The sequence below is a fragment of the Mytilus edulis genome, chromosome 6 (genome assembly GCF_963676685.1).
Source record: "Mytilus edulis chromosome 6, xbMytEdul2.2, whole genome shotgun sequence".
Taxonomy (NCBI): Eukaryota; Metazoa; Mollusca; class Bivalvia; order Mytilida; family Mytilidae; genus Mytilus; species Mytilus edulis.
In genome coordinates, this window is record NC_092349.1 from 59689192 (window position 1) to 59712612 (window position 23421).

General features: G+C 31.4%; 1 protein-coding gene across 3 annotated transcripts in view; it reads right to left on the bottom strand.

Annotated features, from left to right (window-relative positions):
• LOC139527997 (uncharacterized) overlaps positions 1-23421 on the bottom strand; it is a 51720-nt gene that overhangs the window by 13105 nt on the left and 15194 nt on the right. For 2 of the 3 annotated variants that reach the window (XM_071323760.1, XM_071323759.1), the window contains exons 8-26: positions 21541-21717; positions 20183-20354; positions 19171-19277; positions 17922-18068; positions 16835-16887; positions 16343-16487; positions 15829-15935; positions 15367-15457; positions 14670-14782; positions 14208-14427; positions 13687-13715; positions 12443-12571; positions 10242-10332; positions 9560-9666; positions 6016-6119; positions 4669-4906; positions 2960-3045; positions 1680-1728; positions 919-1050 (exon numbers count right to left, since the gene is read on the bottom strand). In XM_071323760.1, the coding sequence (XP_071179861.1) occupies positions 919-1050; positions 1680-1728; positions 2960-3045; positions 4669-4906; positions 6016-6119; positions 9560-9666; positions 10242-10332; positions 12443-12571; positions 13687-13715; positions 14208-14427; positions 14670-14782; positions 15367-15457; positions 15829-15935; positions 16343-16487; positions 16835-16887; positions 17922-18068; positions 19171-19277; positions 20183-20354; positions 21541-21717 (2297 nt within the window). The remainder of the gene's footprint in view (positions 1-918; positions 1051-1679; positions 1729-2959; positions 3046-4668; positions 4907-6015; positions 6120-9559; positions 9667-10241; positions 10333-12442; positions 12572-13686; positions 13716-14207; positions 14428-14669; positions 14783-15366; positions 15458-15828; positions 15936-16342; positions 16488-16834; positions 16888-17921; positions 18069-19170; positions 19278-20182; positions 20355-21540; positions 21718-23421) is intronic. The other variant, XM_071323761.1, reaches the window with a different exon arrangement.

Sequence of the window (23421 nt, forward strand, 5' to 3'; positions counted from 1 at the left end):
CCTTGTAGATTGCACATCATGTAACTTTCGTAAAAACTAACATGCTTTATGTGATTTTTTTTAATATATTAAATCAGTGAAGAAATTACATGAGTTTCAAAATGCCAAAAAAGTGGCTAACAAAGTATTTGAAAACTGGAATTTACTTCTGGATGTTCATGTTTTGTTTTCAAAAAGATATCGAGCTTTCGTCGTGCTAGCTCTTATGATCACATTAAATTTATGCATACCTTCACTCTATCAAATAATTGAATGTTCATAAATTCTCATTTTCTAAAAAAAACACAACCGCTTACTTTATACATGAGGGAGGTTATAATATTTTATCCTGATTCCCTTTTAAGACATTTAGAATCATTTGATTGTCAACAAAAGAGATAAAACAATGCTTCTTTTTAAGCAGCGTCTCCACGATAGAAATGTTTTATTAAACACATAGTATACCCCTTATAACATACAAATGAAGTTATATATTTCATACACCAAAGCAATTTATTGATAATTGTTTCTGGCAATTACAGTACATTTTTAGTACAATTGGTTAATGATTTCAGACGGGTTTTTATTAGCATGATTAATTACTAGTGTGTTCAAATTATAAATGAACCGTAGATCGAAAACAAACCTAAATGCATTTGAAAAGAATATCTCAATTAAGACTCATCTATGACATTCAATGGACAGATTTGTATTTGTTTTATTTTTTTACGGTATGTAGGCTAAACAATGCATAGAGTAAAGTAATTCTTGCCGTATGACACATGGTTTGGTGTCAGAATTACTAGAAGTATTTTACGGAGACTCGTATACTTTTTGGTTCAAATGTACGTAAGATTTTATCAAAACTAGCAAGTCAAAGCAGACCCCTTTTTTCTTAAAAAAAAAGGGATTAAAAAACAATACAACTATTTTATATACCTGCTTAATTTCATTAAGCAAAAAACTGATCATCCATCCTACTATTATTCCATCTGTCCAAGAAAATTTTTCATGTATGTAGTTAAAGAGCAACATGTACGCATATATCATCAGCAAAGCCAAGTATCCAAGCTAAAATGTGAACAGATAAACTTTGACAGTTACAAAAACAAAAAACTCTATAATTTGATATTAATATACGTATTACAAGTAAAATCACTAAGACACTGAAGTCCGACGAAAATTCAAAAAGAAAAGTCCCTAACCAAATGATAACATCAAATCTGAAAAACATCAAATGAATAGTTAAAACTGTCATATTCCGGAAATGGTACATATATTCTCTTCTGTAGAAAATTGTGTATTAAATCTGGTATTATAGCTAGCTGAATCTCTCACTTGTATGAGATTAAATTGATCTTTCTTGTAGAAATTAAGTATTATAATATTCTATTTTAAAATCATAGATAGGAGACAAACCTTCCATACCCTATTAATCAAACTAACCCGTTATCACGAGAAAAAACTATTCAAATACTGCTTTTAGAAATCGTTTATTTTTTATGTAAATATATCGTTTAATTTGTAGCTTTAACAATATTTCTTTTTCTGAATGTAATTCTTTTTTTAAGGAGTCAATTGATATATTTCTTTTAACATGTTTAATAATCTTTAGATACGTTTACGTAGAACTTTTATACAGTTGACCATTAGATGGTAGTATATTGCATGTTTCCTTAAAGGAAATAAATGTTTCTTACCATTTGAATCAAGGCTTTCATAAAAGGGAGATTGTATTTCTGGTAGAACCTACAATCAAAACAATGCATTATATTTCTTTTCGCTTTATTTAACGTGCATTCTTTTAATTTTATCATCTTCAAAAAACTTCACGCAGGGAAAAGAAAAGATGTGCAACTTCAAACATTACAATGTGACACTAGCATAAGTTAAAATGTTGTATGTTAAAACAGACACTAGCATTTGAAAGCATGCATGTTGTATTTGAAGTAAACAGAAATTGAGAATGGGAATTGGGATGTGTCACCAAGACAAAAACCCGACCATAGAGCAGGTATGGTACTTTATACGATAATTTAAACAGCGTGTTAAGATTTCAAAGTGCAAATCAAAATATAATATGGCAGCTACATTTGTAATTGTGGTAATCAGATCGATTTCATATCCAACCAAAATGTATTGTATATGGTATCATTACTACACCAATTGCAAATTAATTTTTTAAATGGAAGCCATAGATTTGTTGGACATTTACTGTACACATGGCCTAGGCCGTGCTATTCGAATTGTATCCTGAGCGTAAGCTTCAATGCATTATTTCGATTCTAATAGGACAATTACGATCATTAAAAAACTGAAGCAAGAGTTGGTATGCCGAATGTGGGGCTGTTCTTTTTTTACTCCCTATGATTTTTCAAACCCAATATTTTCCATTTTTGCTTTCCATGTTTTTCTTGTAATATACTGTCAAATCCAAAGTTGACTTTTCGTAACTAAGGAGCCACCATGTGATTTGCTAAAATCAGTAAATATGCGAATAATGTCATAGAATAGAAAACAAATCAAAATCTACCTCAAAAATGTATTTAATGCAAAATTATAGGAATTTTGATGGTTCACGTAACGGAAAAACCTCTATCTTTTTGCGTTTCCATTTGTATGACGTCATGTTTTAAACGAGCTTAAATACGCCAAAAGCATTAATGGACAAACACGGAATTGTTTTGTTTTTTTGGATTTTGTAGATTTCGCAAAGCACTAGTATTTGTAAGTCTGCGCTAAATATAGATATATAGAGAACTTCACGGTGTTGTTTACAAAGCGAAAGAAGCACGTCATATTAGAATGAGTTTTAAATGTTTACATAAACAAAAATATAATTCATACCAAAATAAAACATCAAAAAGGACCTTCCATATTATAGACAAACAGGGACCTTCAAATAGATTATGATACGAACCTTTATTAAGTTTTGAATCGTTTTATACATGTTGTAATATTTTTAAATCTTAACAGTCACCATTTAAGAGGAGGAGCTGTAATGTTGATCATTAGCACTGGCATCAAAAGTAAGTGTAACAGGGCTAACATGATGAAAATGCCAACCTATAAAGAGTTAACTATTTACAGTGTAGATCATGGTCTGTTCGTCATAGCTTGTACTTGTAAAATGTACAAATGATGCTGTTTGAGGTTCCGGAGTATGTGAGCTCATTCACAGGGTTATTTATGTATCATAACCTTTGGTTGTGTGTATTCGTATTCTTTTTCTGTTTTGACATGGTGTTATTTTAATTTTGCAACTTCGTGGTATGATTATTCCTTTAATGAATCATCTGTTATATAGACGTACTGTTAACCAACACATTACTGCAGATCTATATATATATATATATATGCGTGCTTGTGTCGTGATATGTAGAACATATTGTATATTTTGTCTTTAAAAAGATTCTATGGCTGACATTCTGGCTGCAAGATAGATAATCATCATCCAAAAATAACCTCTCCTAATACATTTCAAGTAACTAATAAAAATGAGAACGGAAATGGGAAATGTGTCAAAAAGACAACAATACTACCAAAGATCGGACAACAGCCGAAGGCCACCAATGGTTCTTCAATGCATCAAGAAAATCCCGCAGCCGGAGCGTTTTTTAGCGGGTCCCTTAGTTAAATAAAGGCAACTGTAGTATACCGCTGTTTAAACATATGTACTAGTTCAGCGATAATGGCCGTCATAGATTCATCTTAATTACTTATGACACTGTGTTAAATTTGCACAAAATGTTTTCCGATGTATTTCTAATTCAACCACGAACATATGTCTTTACAGTTTTTGGTCATATCAATCACATGAAAACAAGTATCATGTCTTTGCAGGAAGTGCACATTCCTTACCTGAATGGGTTTGCTTTAGAAAATTGCATTGATAAACTTTATCTGCTTTATTAACCATGTTAGCACTACACAAACAATGCAAAACGTAAATTATATAAAAACTTAGTTAATTCTTGAAAACTATCAAACAGTCAACTGCTAACATTATTATTTTGAGCTTTATAGACTTTTAAACGTCTAAATATATAACCAAAAGGTAAAACAAATATAAAGTACGTATGTACGGAGCCCCGCTAGGGACATGCAAAGAAAAAAAAATATATTGTGCGCACAAAATAATATATTGTGCATGTCCCTAGCGGGGCTCCGTACGTATTGTAAGTACTATTCGAAACAGTAATATCTTTTAACCCTCACCATGTATCCACCCTTTAAATGAATTATCAGCGAGGATGATAGTTTCGCACAAATTTCATGTACACAAAAATCTTTCTTGTTTACAAATACTGTGGATTCATTTATTTTCGTGGGCACTTATTTTCGTGGATGAAGGAAAACTTGCATATTCGTGGACATTTAATTTCGTGGTTTTGCCGAAGTCTTTATACAAGCCTTTAGGACATTTGTCATTCGTTGAACATTTAATTTCGTGGTTCACCTAAATCAACGAAATCCACGAAAATTGGTATCCAACGAATAATAATGAGTCCACAGTATATTATAAAAATAGGGAAACTTTGGTTTAATCAATATCACTATCTAATAATATAAAAGACAAAACATAATAAACCAAAAAACACGACAATTCAGAAAAAACTGAAAGCAACATATTTGTCTTAAAATGACTGCCAAGCCATTTAATATTCAGTATGCATAATTATTACATACCTGACGAAATACAGATTCCTCTTCTCCGTACCACATTTTATGCAGGATATCGGTAACGATTTTGTTTTCAAGAAATGACTTGTTTTGTGTCCTAATTGCATCTTCTAAATACCCGTGGTTCACCAAAAGACGACCAGCATGATTAACCGGTTCATCAAGTTCATTTTCAACTAAATCATTATTTGAAGTGGCCTCGTAAATAAAACTCGTAATCAGAGTTGCACGCTCCGTGAAATATCTAAAATAAAGAAACATTTTCTGAAAATCTAACATGGACCGAACGTATAGATGACTAATCTTTAAACCATTTTATAGTCTTTAGTTATTATCATTTTCAAATCATGTTTACAATGATGTAGATGAATCTTTTTCGTATTGTTGAAAGTGTAAAACTACAACATATGTTAAACTCATATGTATATGTAGTGTTTGTATGTGCAGTTCCAAAAAATAATAGTTTTTAGGCTATGATTTTGAATAGTAAAACAACATTGATATTGATACAAATTTTGTTTAATCACATCAATAATCTCCAATTTAAACTATAACTCATTGTTCTCAATCAAATATTTAGTTTTCGAGTTTAAATCAACACATGTTTTTTTTTCAGTAAACCGGATATACAATAATTATTGTATATTATATATACAGTGATGCTTATCAGGAAAAATCAATATGATTCTTTTTGTCGGTTCAAATTAAATAACGAAAGAGGGTTAATAAATTATTCACATGCAATTGAATACTTCGATCTAATTGAATCCGTATTCATATGAATTTTAATTGGTTTAAATAGCTAGAGATAGGTTATGCATGGAATAATCATTTTTATTTATTAAATTAAAAAGTTGTAAAATTTGGAAGTGAAAACGATTTGAACAAGAAAAACTCATTCTTATACAAGTTAAAACGATTATAAACATATGTTTTTGACCTGTTTTTATGAACTCAAACAGACTCAGCAAAATCAAAGTGCAGGAGTTTGCAATCAGTATGCCTATGATTTAATCGGATAATATGACAGTCGGCAATCTGCCAATGTCACCTTGATGGTAAAATGGCGTTTCAACTGAAATACACACGACATGCTAAAAAAAAATATCGAATCTTTGATTTTAATTTGGACTTTTTATAATATGGATATGCGTTTTAGTATGTTATTAGTCGAATATAAGAACTAGAGTCAAATTGGGTAATTAGTAATCCTTTAATAATAACAGTTTATATAACATTCACATTTAAGTTAGTAGGATATATGAATATTTAAACTCATTAAAAAAAAAATTACAGACGGCCTCGCAATCTTTTAAACATTCTATATTGCATCTGCTTTGGTATTTGCCTTACAATTTTAATCTTGTGGATGTCTCCCTATGTATTTGCTCATTCTTCTTATCATCACTAGCATCTTGTAGAATTTTGCAACCAACTAAAATATGACTAATGCGAACCTTCAAAAGTAGATGAAGATACCAAAATTATGATTGTTTTAATTTTTGAAAATAAATGCATTTTTTCGTTTCGATAACAATTTAAATATAAGACATATTTCATGTCTTTCAAATAGTTATGCGCCCTTTTTTGGATACCTGTTTTTGTCATTAAATGTAAAGACACGCTATACAAACTTCAATTTTCCTATTTAAACAAGAGTAAACCAAATATTATGATCAAATCTTAAATTTCACTATACATATATTGTTACAATGTTCTTTTTGTTAATCTTGTTTTGTTCAGGTACTAAACATTAACATTAATAACAAAAAACATTCTTTGCATTTTTAACTTTCAAATTGACATAACCAAGTTAAAAAAATAAATACTGAGAATATTCTTCCGTTAGGAAAATATCTATATCATTTACAAAAAGCTTAATACTAGAATTTATGATAAAAGAGATGATTTTTCATTTTGTATTGTTTATTATTCACTTTAAGATGGTGGCATTCTCTTGACACCATCATTTGTTGTTTATATATCTCAACTAGTATGATTCGCTCGTGTATGTAATACCGCAGTCTCACTAGTCCCACTAGGCCACGATCGCACTACGATCTGTGAAAAAATGCAAATTTTGACGATCGTAGTGCGCTCGTGTAGATCGCAGTAAGGTCGTATCACGGTCGTGGTGAGGTCTTCAAAATCGTGATGAGCGTGGCCAACTTTGAACATGTTCAAAACAATTGTGGTGCGGTCGTGTCGAAATCAGATCGTAGTAGAAGGGTAGTGAGAGCGTAATAAGGTCGTGGTAAGATCGCAAAGGTTACTGTACTATCGTAGCTAGAGCTTAGCGAAAGCGTGATTCTATTCGGAGATACGGCGCTACGATCTCAGAGTGAGGTCATTACGACCTCACTACGATCGTCACGTTATCACCGCGACGCAACTACGATTCCACTACGACTATACCACGTTTACACCACGCTTTTCAAGACCATGGTACGATTCTTATACGCCTTGCCGTCCTAATCAAGCTCTTCTTACGACCTGACTACGTTCATACCACGACCATCATTCTCTTTGTCATTTTCACAGAAAATATATTAAATCTTTCCAGGTTTTTGTTTGTCTATATGTAATAAGGACTTCATGTTCATTTTCTCTAGCGGCTCAGCCATGCTTGACACATCTGTGTCATCTCTGCTAAAGTTCACTTTAATATAGTCATTTGAGCAATAGGTTGTAATTAAGGTAGGATTGGTCGGTCCAACATCTCTATATCTACCCTACAGCCACGCCTTCGAGTTCTAGTAGATTTTGGTGGCATGACTGTATTGTTTCCAAGAAATCTACGTATTAATCAGAAAAAGAAGGAATGGAATAGTATTGACATGGAAAACGATGTTGACGTTATTGCTGAGAACGTAGTAAGATCGCGGTATGAACGTAGTACAATCGGGGTAAGAACTTGCTATAATCGCAGCAGAAGCGTGGTAATATCGTGTTTCAATCGGATAACTTATGGTATAGTCGTAGTGAGAACGTGATGAGCGTAGTAAAATCATGATAATCGTAGAACGTGGTATAATCGGGATCGTTGTAGAAGCGTAATGAGGACGTAGTATCATCGTGAAAATAACGAAAATTAACATTTTAATGCCGCTTATATCGCGACCTCACCACGAGCTGAATTAATTTTAGATCGCGGTGAGCGTTGTCCGATCGTGGTCTAGTGGGACAGGGCTTAACAACGTATAAGATTTCAGCGAAAGAAATATACATATTACTGAAAAACTATTACGTAAGGATTTTCGAAATCACAAACTAGATAAAACATTTACTTAATGTTATCATCGGTACAAGAACATCATTCCTAAATACAAATCAACATGCAACATCTTATACGTTCAGGTTTATCACATCCAATCTTTTCTGGTGATATTCTTTACATAGCAATAAAATGTCGGCAATCACCTCAAAAGATACATGAGATAACAAAACATTTAATAGACTTATTAGAAATGGATATAGTTACGTTACAGTTGTCGGGTAATTATACATGTAAAAGATGACATATGTTGACTTTGCATTGGAAATAAACACATTTATTCAAACCAATTTTGGTATGGTACGGGTTGGGTTCGTCTCATAAACACTGTATGATGGCATGGTACTGATACTAAACCCCTACCAGGAGGGATTGTGCTAGATATTCATATGATGACGACATAATCTTTCAATCAATATAATTGAGGTCTGGAGATGGCATGTAAATGACTGCTAATAGACCTTTGTAAATTGATTGATCATTTGTTTAGTTTCCTTTGTAACATTACATATTCTGACATCGGACTCTGACTACTTTTAAACTGAGTTTTAATGTACGTATGTTATGTATTTGTGTTTTCTACATTTGCTAGAGGCAAAGGGTGATAGTTGAGATATCAAACAACATGTTTAGACCCGCCGCAGTTTTGTGCCTCTCTCAAGTCAGAAGCCTCTGGCCTATGTCAGTCTTCTATAATTCTTAATTTAAGTTCGTTTATTTTTTTCTAAGTTTGACGTCCATTATCACTGAACTAGTACACGTTTTTTTGTTATGGGTCTGCTGTAACACTCATCCGGCTGCGGTTTTGTCTGACTATATTGAAGACCCATTTGTTGCCTTTGGCTGTGTTTGCTATTTGGTCGGGTTGTTGTCTCGATCTTTGACACATTCCCCATTTTCATCTCAACTTTCCCTTATATGTGTCTGAAAAAAACTCTTTGAACTATTGGGAACTGATTTGCTCACCAGCTTCTTAATTTGTTTGGCACATTCAAACTGTTTTGCTCTGGCACCTCTTGTGAGTTTGTTGTAGCTTAGACATTATTTTTCCTGGTATGCATGATGAGTTCATTTAAAATCAAAACATATAAACTAGCACCTTAGAAATGTTTATTTCGAAATTAAAATTTAAAGAAGCTCAATTGGATTACATCATTTTTCAACAATGCTCTTAATGTAACTATGTTAACAACATACATACAACTTAATCATTTTCCCAATAAACAAGCATAAATAATACCTAAACACATATAACAACAATAAACCAACAATGATATTCCTTGTGGTTGAAGTTTAAAAAAAACGCTTAATAGATCAGTATATGGTATATGTTATGTTGCTTGCGCGACTACTTATCTACGGCTTTTATTCTCATGTAGAAAGTCGTCTCATTGGCAATAACAAAAACAATGTATTTTGTTATGAAACAGTCATACAATGTACACATTTTTACAAATGTAACATGCAATAATTCCATATTTTTTTATATTCATATGGACATTCGTATAGCGCATATCATATAAATTAACCTATGTGCAAGGTGCGTACCACAAAAATTGATACTCATTTCAAACTTTATGCAACCTTTCAATGTATTGATGTTGAACTTTAAAATTTACTTACAAATCCTGTGTCTACAAGCTGAGTTGCCCCAGAATAAAACTGTTTCCGCAGTAATGTCAAAAATATGAGGCCGATTACATCAGAATTTGTGATTGCCCTCTCAATATCTAATAAATATATCAGGTTTTAAACGATTAAAGTAAAACGAAATGTATTTTGTAGTGAAAACAGTGCATATCGGCATTAAATGATTCGTTTAAATATTTTTTACTGAGTAATCGATATATCTTTAGTATCTTTAAAGTACTGCAAATCATCTAGTAGATGGATTTTATAACGGCTGGAATAGTTGTCCGAGAAATTAAAATTCGATTTTATGACCTGTACTTTTTAAGTGTGAACAAATATCATGTACAGGTTTTAAACCAAGTGTATAGTTGTGAACACATTTAATGTGAAACCAGTGTACATTACATTTAACTAACATGTTTTCTGTACATAGTGATTGGTCTGAACACGGCCGTCTAATATATTTATGAAACATGCATAGCATATTAATTGACTAATGCTGAACTGTAAATGTTGGAATTGTGTGCAATATCAATAAGCATTTTTCCATACTTTATGCATTTCCTTTGATAAGTAACGTATAAGGTTTTTAGAAACTTGTTTCTGATACTCCTACATTGTTACTAAGATTATCAATTAATGTTTAAAGCATTATCAATGAAAATATATTCACCTTTTTCCTTCCAATCTGTTGGCAAATCCGATAACCTCGACAAAGCTTCCAAATCAGTCCGTAATCCACTACCGAATGCAGTTGTCAAATCCTTTAAGTGTTATACATTAATGTAGATAATTTAACATTTATTTTCGATACAATATATTGAAACCCTTTTAAAATTGTTATACGATGATGACTGATGTACCGATATTTTGACTATTTATTTATTGTGTCTGTTTAGTTAACGCATCAATGTAAATATAACGGAATTTGATGAGACTGTCATTAAATTAAGACGGTTAGCGCTATAAAACCAGGTTTAATCCACCATTTTCTACATATGAAAATGCCTGTACCAAGTCAGGAATATGGCAGTTCTTGTCCATTCGTTTTTGATGCGTTTTGTTATTTGAAATTGCCATATGATAATGGACTTTCCAAATTGATTTTCCTATAAGTTCAGTATTTTTGTGATTTTACTTTTCATATCAAATAAATAGTTCTCGAATATTGAAAAGTAAAATCACAAAAAAAACTGAACTCCGAGGAAAATTCAAAACGGAAAGTTCCGAATCAAATGGCAACATCAAAAGCTCAAACTAATTAAACGAATGTACAACAACTGTCATATTCTTGAGACAGGCAGTTTCTTATGTAGACAATTGTGGACTGAACCTGGTTTTATAGCTACATGTAGCTTAACAATTAACTTGTATGACAGTCGCATCAAAGTTTTGACAACGAGGCGTGAACAAAACAAACAGGCATAATTAGTACAAATGTCAAATATACAGCAGTCAACATTCAGTTATAATCTTAATAACTAAAGAAAACAGACAAATATGTAACAAAGAAGTAAAAGCATATTATCAAAAATTAAAGACAAAAATACACAAACGTACCATATCACAATAACAAAATGACGGGATGTATACATTTGTAAGTACTGAGTCAAGTCATATATGTTACAAAGAAACATAAAAATGCGTATAGACAAAGCACAAACCAAAAATGAATTTCAAGCAACAAACAAGTTTTACAATAGCATGATAATACGCTATATTATTGGGAAAAAAGAATCTAAACAGAATAAATAAAGAGATATAGATAACGAATAGGTCGAGGCTGATAGGACTTGGTCGAGAATGGTTCAACTTAATCAAATACAGTTCAGATTTGGTCAAATATGGTTCAGATTTGGTAGAGTATGGTTAAGATTTAAGAAATAATTGATTCAAGCTATTCTTTATTGTAGTTTTATGGTAAGGCATTATATTCATGATTATTTTTTACGTAGCGATAGCTTGCATCAACTATTTGGATTCTGATAAGGACAGTTACGGTAATTTCTATGTCTGATATGTATAAATGTAGAGCGTTTTTGTAGGGTCTTACATGAACCTCCCTTTTTTGTAGGTAAACAAGCATACTACAAGCAATGTGTTTTTCAGAGGGAGTGAATTTGAACAGCCAACTTGAACGTTGTCGTATCTTGGTAAAATATGTCGATTGCGAATTGTAATACATTGAACTCATTGATTATCTTTTCTTAACAACGTGTGCATCATTTAAAAGTTTGAAAGTGTTTAAAGTTAACAGAATATATTAAATTCATTTTTCTGTAGTAGTCAAAATACGCATGTGCAAACAAAGTTTATTGGTTTTCGAGCATGGGTTTGTTTACAAAGTGAACGAAGCACGTCATATAATAATTTAAGATTAAAGCTCCACACCAAGAATGGAACGTGTATAAACAGTTCTTTAAATCATAAATAAGTGTAATCGAATTATAAATGTCATAAACAATTTCTTGAACTGCTCTTATGGGTTACTGTTGTGGCTTTTCAATCCGCAATGCTCTTCAACTTTGAACTTGTTTGGCAATATAAATATGTCGATTTGAGCGTCACTGATGAGTTTTATGTAGACGAAACGCGCATCTGGCGTACTAAATTATAATCCTTATACTTTTGATTTTTATTCGTTTTTATCGATCAAAACAAACATATATTAACACTATGAAAAGGCTTGCAAAACAACTAAATGTTCGATTGGCACCAGTATTGAACTTCTCATTCTAAATACGTCATATTACAATTGTTTTTAATTGCAAAAATAGGTTTGATAAGTGAAGTCAGAACTGATAATTAATGATGTACAAATGTGTCTTGTGTCGTCTTATAATGTAGATGAATATATTCCATTACTTTCATTACCTTTTCATATATGTATTCAATAGATCGATGATCAAATGCCATTTTGATTGCGTCCTCCGGAATTCTCCATTTCTCAATCTTCAAAAGGTACATCGATAATATGTTTGCGTAAACGTCTTTATCTGTGTCCTAAAATAGTTTGTATTTTTACTGAAAAAAGTAAAATCATACTGATACTGAACTGCGAGGAACATTCAGAACTGCAAGTCCCCAATGAAATTGCAAAATCAAATGATAAAACACATCAAACGAATGGACAACAACTGTCATATTCCTGACTTGGTACAAATGTAGAAAATGGTATATTGAGTCTGGTTTTATAGCGCTTAACTTCTAATTGGTATGACAGTTGCATCAAATTGCATTATTTTTACAACGATGCGTTAATTAAGTAACATTTCCGAAAATTATAGAGTTGTGTATAAAGTGCGTGTTTCTGTCGATGATCGGGGGTTCTTCCCCGACAATGTGACTTTCTTCACAAATAGTGCTTAAGTTGATGTTTAAAACCAACCAATAAATCAATATCAAGTTGCTGTTTAGTTTATAGAACCATTGATATGTGGTATTGTTTATAAACATATCTTTAAAATTGATCAATTTTTACGTTGAAATTTTGATGTGTTGGGAACATTCCATTGGCTACCGTTGTGAAGATTTGAAATTGTCTTATTATTGGAAAAGACACATTTATCAAATCTAAATGGCGTGAATCCCTATATTACAACTTGTTCGCAAGATAAGTAATATGCCAGTTCTCATTTACAGTGGAGGACCTTTTTCTCGGACGCAACTTAAGTTTGGAGCAAAGCGTTGTGCAAAACAGGTTCGAAAAATACAAGAGGAACAGTCAAACTTAGAGATCGAAAGGTCTAGATCGATTGTAAACCATAGTTTTATTGTTTTTATTCAATCAATTACTGTGATTCTGGTTATGATTGCTTTTTTCAATTGAGTCTCTATTTTGTCTTGGAGAACGTCGTACTCTGTTCCGATTAATCTACTTTAAAGGTTTTTTAAAATTGGTTTTCAAGCGGTTTTTGTTTCTCAAGTGTACTATTGTGATGAAGAGCAACTCGATGGATATAACCATTGGACTAGGATGTGCCTACCCTTCAAAAGAACATGAGACCACTCGAGAGTTTGTTTTGAGTTGCACAGTCTTTGGTATATTACATGTGCTGTTTCTTTTAAGAAAGTAAATAAAAATAGTTTTTTAATTAGCATGGTAAATTTGAACTTACGTATATGTTTTTCTTGTTTGCCATGAAAACTGCAAAAAAGGAAACATGATTTCAAGATAGATATAAACATCACATTAGTTAAAATTATATGCCTATATATCATAAAATACATAAAACGTCTTCATTTGGTAGTTTATACGCCAAATCGATAAATCGTTTATTTGGAATAAAAAATTGCTGTTAATGCATATCAAATTCACAAACAATGTATGCATAGTTTCTTTTGAATTTCGTTAATATCTATGTATATAACATCTAATATAAAAAAGAAGATGTGATATGATTGCCAATGAGACAACTGTCCACAACCATACCAAAATGACACAGAAATTAACAATTATAGGTCACCGTACGGCCTTCAACAATGAGCAATGCCCATACCGCACCCATACCGCATAGTCAGCTATAAAAGGCCCTGACATGACAATGTAAAACAATTCAAACGAGAAAACTGACGTACTAAATTATAATCTTGGTACCTTTGATAAATACTAATGATGTACTATTTGAAACGGGCATACCTCCAATAACGACATGACATATCAAAGCTCCGAAATCCAAATTACTTTGCACATCATTTATAGCTGATATTTCTTCTGTTGTTTCTGCATTCTTTATTACAATAAGGGATTCTGATTTTCTGACAGTCCACGGAGTCTTTAAATTTGTGATATGTTCAGTTGCTTGTTCAGTAGACCCGTCATTTGCAAGCGTTAAAATTGTTGCGTCTGGACTGTTTTTCTACAAAAGCAGATTATTAGAAATGCACAGATAATGTCTCGAATAGTGTCCCTTAAAGTAATCGAATGGATTATCTAAAGGGTTTTATTTGATAACAACATGTATCTTACTTACTAAAACTATAGCCATTTTTTTATCAATGAAGGATCAATGAGAGGCCCATCCTGAACAATTTCATAAAGCATTGTATCACTTTGAAAAATACCTTTAACAAATAACATGTTGTTAAATTAATCTGGTACCTTAAATCGAATAATAGGGAGTAATAAACTGCTAGCACTGACTAAAACGTCTTTATGCAATCCACCATTGCGCAAGGAAATAATTATTGGTAGAACTTTCTCATCTAACACATCTGAAAATGTAAAAGTAATATCATAATGCAAATATTATAAAACAAATAACATATACCTTTTAATAGAGAGGAGACAGATACCAAAGGGACATTCAAGCTTATAAGTAAAAAAAATAAACTGACATGGCAAATACAAAGAAAAAGACAAAAAAGACAGCATACGAATCAAAACATAGAAAACAAAAAAATGAGTAACAAGGAGTTTATAACATAATGTCAAATTCAAAAAACACGTGACCCGGATTGTGGTTACAACAAATATTGGAATATATATTGCATCATCTATGAAAAAGACATGTCAGACTTATCAGCAAATTCGTGATGTCGTCCGTAAAATTTGTAAATAAATAAATGTGACTTCAACATTTGAAAATTATTGTGGTTATTGCATGTAGGATCCTTATGATTCGCAAGCAACTATCTTTCGAGGAAAGCATACTAAATAAACATAAGTACTGGAGTATTGTTTAAACTAGGATGTAAACATCTCAATATGCAGGTGCTACAAAGAAATTGCAGTTCATAGCAGGACTTGAAAATCATCACTTTTGTTGTAAATTTAATAATATTTTTGGAATACTTACATTCTGCCATTCTGATGAAGTATTTGATTTCAGTTTCCTTTGTGTTTGTATCGCCTTTTTCGAAAATCCGGAATCCTTTCTTTACTAATTCCTTTGTTTGATTAAAACAACAATCTATATCAATTCATTTCGTTAACTTACTATTTAACAAACAATTTGACTCAAAAGCAAAACATACACTAAAAAAGTCCAAAAGTCCGAAAAAAACACTTTTTGTATTAATTTGCATGGGCTATTACTCGACATTTTAAAAAAAGTATGACTTGTGTCTCAATTTTTTCTTGACAACCTGTATGATTAGTATAGTGTTTTTGTAAATTTTTTAAGAGCTGGAATGTGATGCAATTTGTATTATATGAATCATATATGCAAAGAGTCAGATGCTAGTTGAAATCAAAAATATGTGTACTATGTAAAACAGATTAGTTTGCTATATGATAAATAAATGTAATCTACAATTACCTTGATTGTATGATTACTGGTGGTATGGTGAATACATACAACTCGTGAAGAACCATGCAGAAATAATACCTTCTTTCCGATGACATGGCATGGTAATTTTGTCTTTTCTGTAACATGATCGTTGCAGAATTATATTGAAATACGATAACATTAATATAATCCCAAAGGATCTCTTTATTTGATAATTTTATTAAATATCAGCCTGTATAAAACAGAAGAGGCCAACGTATAACAATACAATCTGTCAGGTTTATTATTACCTTCGTGAAATATGAAACATAAATTACATACTTAATTTCTTAATAAAAGTAATAGTTTTCTATCATAATGTGATTAATTAATTTATATGACCAAACAATCGGAATTATATCAAGAAACGAAAAAATTAAGCTTAAAAAATAAGTCGTGTAATACGTTTTATACAACAGAGACGCGAAATAAAGATAAATATAAATATTAAAAACGTATGATGTATGCATAATTACTATAACTTTAAATGTTTATAGTTACCTACTTGAATATTCAAAGACTTCATCCAGTAGGAGACATTTTTCTTTTTTGTGATCTGTGTCTTGATTATTTGCGAAAATAAGGTACAGCACAGGTTTGTATGATCGTTTCTGTTCCTTTTCAATCCGGTACCGAATGTTAACCTGAATCTGTTTAATTCAATTGGTATTTTAAAAAGTAAAGCAAATATACCAAGTGAAATTCCAATGGGAAATCCAGTAAAACTGACAAAATTAAATGCAACGACTTAACACAATCAGTGAAAAAAAACTGCCATAGTCCTTTCTCCTTGACATGGTACATACTTTTTCTAAAGAAAATGGTTGTTAAAACTTGGTTTTAAGGCTTACTAAATTGAATATTTACAATCACGTTTTATAACCAGAAAAACGTCCAATCATCACATGCCTTTTGAAACAAGATGTATTTAAAAAAAAAAACGTATTTTTAATTAAACAAAAATCAGAGTGTACGTACACAAATTAAAATGAATTACCTTTTCTGTTATGTTGTTGTGGTTGAAATCAACGTCAACATGGCCTAGAGTATCTATACAAATAATTACAATTAAAACAACGTTCGTTTTATAATGCATTTGTTGATAGCAAAATTAATCGTTGGGACCAGTTACGCTGAACATCATTGTAAGTGCGTTTATCCGCGTCTAAAGGTCTAATAATATGTTTTCATTTATGTGTATGAATTCGACTGAAATTGACGTTAGGTCTCAAACAGACGTGAAATAAAGCACGTTAAAAATTATTGTGTTGGTCGAAGACCCTGTGTGCTCATTTAAGTTTCTTATCGACGTCCTTTTTTTTTTGCCTCCCAACAGAATTTCTCGTTAATGATGAACATCATCTTAATGTTCATGGAAAACAACGATGTCGAATATATATGACCTCGTCCATTGCAAAAGTCTAATTCCCAAATTATAAATATTTCAACCATTGTCTTGGTAACCGTTCATTGACGACATTGTCATAAAATCGGATCATATTGCATATAAGCATGTCAAACGCGTTTAACTGTCAAAGGCTTTTATTGATATGAGTCAGTGTCAACCTTCTTTTTAACTTGATCAGTTCTGTAAATTGTATCATTGCGTATTTAAAAAAATGTTGACAGTGACAAAGGCCATTTGTTGTTCCAAAATAATAGATATACGGTATCATTTTCCGTTATTCCCTTTTTATTTACTTTGACCAGCTTCGTTCTACACTTCTTTATATATATAAATGAAATATAAAATTCCTATATCTGATGTTTTGTTGTGGGCTTTCAATTTTTTTTTTCTCGGACAGTTTAGCATTAAAATACAACAAAAGATGTGCCTAGCAACAATGGAACATGTATTCGTACTTTTTCCGATATGTCATGAATTAAGATTAAACTTAATAGCCTTAAATAAAATGTGAAGTGTTGAAACGAGTTATACATATACTTTGTCTCAATAGTCTGGTGAAGGGGCGTACTGGTTATGTTAAAGGCACGTTCAAAATTAAATGGTACCATTATTATTTAAACATAGTCGTTATCATGTCCTATATAGATACTTGATTTGAAGAGTAAATAATTGTAACCTTTCCCGAGTATTGGCAGATGGTCCGGATAAAACTGCCGTGCTTCTGCAACCTCGCATTGTAGCTCCAAAATATTGTGTCGACTTCTTTTATGATTAGTCAACCATTGTACGTCAACTACATCATCACGTATTGCTAGTACTAAACCTTGAATTGAAATATCAGTTGGGTAATATATCAGTACAAAGTTCATTGTGTTTTCTATGTTTACGGTTACATGTTAAAATCTATTAAAACGAACAGAATATCTATATCTTTATCAACAACGCCTGTTTAATCATCATACGAAATGTATAAATGGAAGTGACGAATGAAATCATACCCAATTCCTAGAACATACAAATGCAATGATGTTGGACGTTTGTAAATTAAACTTCCATAAATGAAATACATGTTACCCTTTAGCTTTACAGTTTAGAGGTGACAAAGACACAATGCATTACATATTTTGTTCTTCAATATATACAGGTCTCATTTAACACTACAAATATTATAATTTATTTTGAAAGTCAATGAACATTTCTCAAATGCCTTTTCCTCTTTACTGATCACTTTTGATCAATGTCGTGCATACCTTGTTTTTATTTCGGTGATGTCTAATTATGTTTATAAGATGTGCAATTACTATTGTACTGCCTTCGGTAATTACTTTTCCTCCTTTTTAAACCTGTTGTTAAGGAGTTTATCTAAGTAAACATCTACATTTATACATGATGTTATTAATTTCATTTGAAGTTTCCATCTGAATAAGCTAGACGAATTAATTTTCCATTTTTTTTTTATATTTTTCAGAGAAAAAACGCAAAAATTATTATTAATTATAAGTCTATAAATCAAAGTGCAAATGTGAGGCAAATAACCTAAATAAAAGTATATGTTTGATGGTTCTTGTCACTACACATTTTCACCACTCTCCCTTGCTGTTTATAACAAAACTATACGAATGTTTGTAAATATTTCGAAACCTCATTGGACCATAATAAAAATAACTGACAAACATAACATTTGGAAACAATGCTTTTACTGATGTTTTTTGCTGATGAAAAGCATATCTAAAGTTTATCGACTTGCAGGATTTCGCAATTATACTAATTTCAGTGTTCATAAAATGAACTGAAAAATAGCTGATGATCGCATAGGGATTTTTTAAAATTTTATGAAGTCATGTTAATCAGATATATTTTCATAGAAACTACCACAGAGGGGAAAATTAATTTTTAGTATGACAATCAAACTGTAATGTTTGTACCTCTTTTTCTGTTATCTTTCCGGAGCGACACTTCTGCATTCTCTAATATGCCACATGCAAATGCATAGCCAGTCAGTTTCACATCAAACCGTGTTGGCAGTTCTTTTCTGTAAGACAAAGATGAAACGATTTTTTTAATGAAATCAGCTTTCTTCGTACAAATACTTTTGATTGTCGTAAATTGTGGGTAACGAAAACGAATGTATATCTCTTTACCTTACTCGTAGAGCTTGCAACTGTAACTCTGGGTTGGGTCAACGAACGTCTCGTCCTTTTCTTAAAACAAACCCCTTGTTGACAGATAATCGTATAAACATCACAAATGATACATATTAATCTTGAAATATAATTTCTAGGAACGGAACCCACTTGACATCTAAATTACGTGGTTACGTGTTTTTATTTAATGTGTCTTTGTATAACTTAGTAGGTTGTATGGTAATATCCTTTCGGAGTGGCTCGGTATCTATTAATCCCTTCATTGTGCTATTGTGCCATTTATTTGTCGACATACTTGCTTGTTTTATTGTAACAATGTAACACAGCTGTATCCCATTTTTGTTCACCATATCGTATTATTTGGCTCACAGTTTGATGTCAATACAGTGGGATTTTCGCTAGCTATCAAACCAGATTTAATCCATAATGTTCTATAAAATGCATACGATATACTTAAAAATCAACAGTATTGAACATTGTTTTCTTGAACAAATATATATATATATGTGTGTTTGTTAATAAATTGGTGTTTATCGCCTCTTTAAGAACTTATGTCTGTTTTGTGATAGCCATTTTTTATACTTATTGGGGAAGCTGGGTTGTCTATAAAGAACTATCTTAGGTTAGGAAGCAGATAATTCTAGTGGAGATGATTATAATCAATCTCACAACAATGTTGGTAGGCTGGAAATACATAAATTGGGCTTCTTACCCCATTCAGCCACCAAGACCCAAAAATAGAATAAAGGATAAAAGGGGGAAAATAATGGAGATTAAAATAGTAGATTATTACCCTTTTGAATCCTCACTTTGAATACGACTGAAAATGTGATTGACATTGTGTTCATCAACCATATAGCAGACTGTGCAAAGATCGTAGCTGTCGCAGTGGAGACATTTCCATCGTATGCCACGAAGAGGATACGTATAACATTCGTCACATGTTACATTTGAATGCTTCACTCCTGGAACAAACAGTGAAATACATTTTAGAATACAATATATAATACAATACAACAGGCAAATCTCATTTGGTTAAAACAATTTTTCTATGGAAATATTATTAGTAGTGTGAGATTCAATGGTCATAATATCATTTCATAAGTATTGCCTATGACTGCGCTTTGGTTTATAGCTATTGTGTTATGTAAGATTGACATGATGTGGTGCAATAATCACAAGGGTTTTCTTTTCAATTCATTGTTTTCATTCACCTCGAATTTTTTTTAAACATTATACTGATCAGTGTTCACAGGAGATGAAAACACAGTTTAATATATGTTCTTCGTCCCAAACTATTCTTGGTGATATCTTCATTAGGAACTCTTAAACCTAATCATATGAAGTCCAGAATTTGTTTGAAAAAATACATAAGAAGATAAATTCCTAAATATGCTGATTATTTTTTTTTTCAATCAAGGACAAGGTTTTTAACTGTTAGCAATTACAAAAAAATGGATCCGGTTTCACCAAAAATTGACTTTCCTGCCATTACTTGTATATGTATGAAGAAACACCATTGTTTTCAATTTTTTATTTTTCACAAATTCAATTAACATTCAAATAACATTTTAACATCAAAATTGACTTTACTTCTACTTTTTTTTTCTAATGAAGTCCTCATTATTACATTTTTAAATATAAAAATAAAAAGATGTGGTATATTTGTCATGGGTACAACAATCCAAAAGATGACATAGAAGTTTACATCTATTGGTCACCATGCGGATAAAGCTTTTCACGATTTACTATCATCAAGTATAATTCATGCAAAATGTTTGAAAGACAAGCATTTTTTAAATAAGAAACAAAGCGGTTAGAGAGGTTTGTTATAAAGAGAACAAGAACACAATAGACAAATCATCTGAGTTCAACTTTGCCTGAGGAAGTTGGAGATGAATACAATAGTGATAAAGTCAACTTTGCCTTAAAGACAGGAACATCTATTTTAAAAATAGATACTGGATCAAATGTAACTTTTTGAACTTATAGCTGAAAAACCTTTTGAACCTTTAAAAATGATAAGTGGAATATACCAAAAATACATAAAAGCGACTTCAAGATAACGGATATTAACGAAAGCTTTGTATTTTGTTTCCAATTACAAATGTCATTCACATATAAAAGTTACACATTATAACTATGAACTACCTGATGGCGCATTGTCATATAAGCGAAGGTCAAGCGGGTCAACTTTTTCTTCCGGCTTGTCCCATTCAACTTGAACTTCGTTCTTGAATTGATTTATGTTGACTATTGTACCAAAAGGTATATCTTCTCTTGCTGTCTGTGATCTTTTAACTACTCTAGAACCTTTCTCTATTTTTTCTATAAATAAAATCAATTATTCGAAGATGTCAAGCTTATGTGTACTCTATACTCAAATGTATGTTTCTTGAAGGTCTATTTTATCGCTCTTGGCATGGAATATACAGTATATGGTTTTAATTGCTTTTATTACAATATCAAATGACATGAAAAATGGTCTTTTCGCTAACATCATTAAAAGTACCGCATATTGTTTACACAAAATCAAAATCGTAGATTATATCTCTTGAAATCATTTCAGAATCATCAAATAGTACACACAGCTGCTTAAGTATTTCAGGGATTTCAAAATATAAACATACTATATTTGACCTATAATGGTTTACTTTTAAAAATTGTGACTTGGAAGGAGTGTTGCCTCATTGGCACTCATACCACATCTTCCTAAATCTATATATTTTGAATAATTTTTGTGATGTAACGTTTGAATAGTGTCAATTCATTATATGTTAGTTTATTACTCTCAATATAGTATTAATTAACGCAAAATTAGTTACAAAAGAAAAGATAAAATGTCGTTTTAACTTCTTGAACATATTGAACGGATACCAAATAGTTTTGTAAAAAATTATAGTACTATCATCATCAGTCATAATCTCCTAAAAAAGATGTTTTACAGTGTAAATTATTTGGACTTGTCAAACATGATCAATCTTATTCATATTTCGCCTTCGGTCTCAAGCAATTACTTAACTTAACTTCTCTATGAGGGTTGAAGCTTACATGTACTATCTCTGTTTAAAGAAACAAAATATAACCACCAGACCACAGATGGCCAGTGACCTTGACCCTAGTATATAAGCACCTGTTCCATAATAACTTGTCATTATTTTTCTAGAGGGTGTGAAATGAACACTTCACTTGCATTTTTTTATTTATTTTATTTTTTATCTTAGATTTAGGGGAATGTTACTTAGATTTCTTTTAACTTGTCTCCGATGTCTGACAAGTGCTAATGTTATTATGTTAATTAGACATACTTATTTCTCAATCGTCTACGATGTATGACAAGTGTTGATGGAAATGAATTAAAGATTTCTTGTCTACGATGTATGACAATTGTTGATGGAAATAAATTTAAACTTTTATTGTCTACGATTTAGACAATTTTGTATATTCATTAAGTTTTTGCCTACGATGTACGGCAATTCATAAACTCCTGTTTGTTAAACAGGTAGATATTTAAAAGTATTTCTTTTTGCCCCGAAGGTCGTGCGTACTCTTCAGAATTTGCATGTGTATTACCTGTACAGGTACGCATTATTTTATTACAATGGCTGAATTTGATAATGCAGATGTATTGCTTTTGCAAGATGTTTAGAATGATGTTAACTCTAATGAGGGTTATGGCTATTAAACATGATAAATTTAATCGGAAAACTAGAGATATTTTGAGTAAATCCTCTTCTTAAACATTTATAAAACCTAGTAGTTTTATAAAAGAACAAAAATGGCATTGCAATTGGAAATTAATGACAAGTGAAAAGGCAACAAAACTTGTCAAAAGGAAGTTTTAAAATCTAGTGCTACTGGTAAAGCTTCAAAATCTCATAGATTTGTGAATATTTCTCAAGAGGAGATAGCACTGTTGAGATTTCAAATAGGCATGTAGATTGATACATTGAATTTGACTAATTTTTATTAAATGTAGTAAAAAGCTTGTATGTAACATGAGGCGTGGGACAGTTTATCTGCCTTCCACTT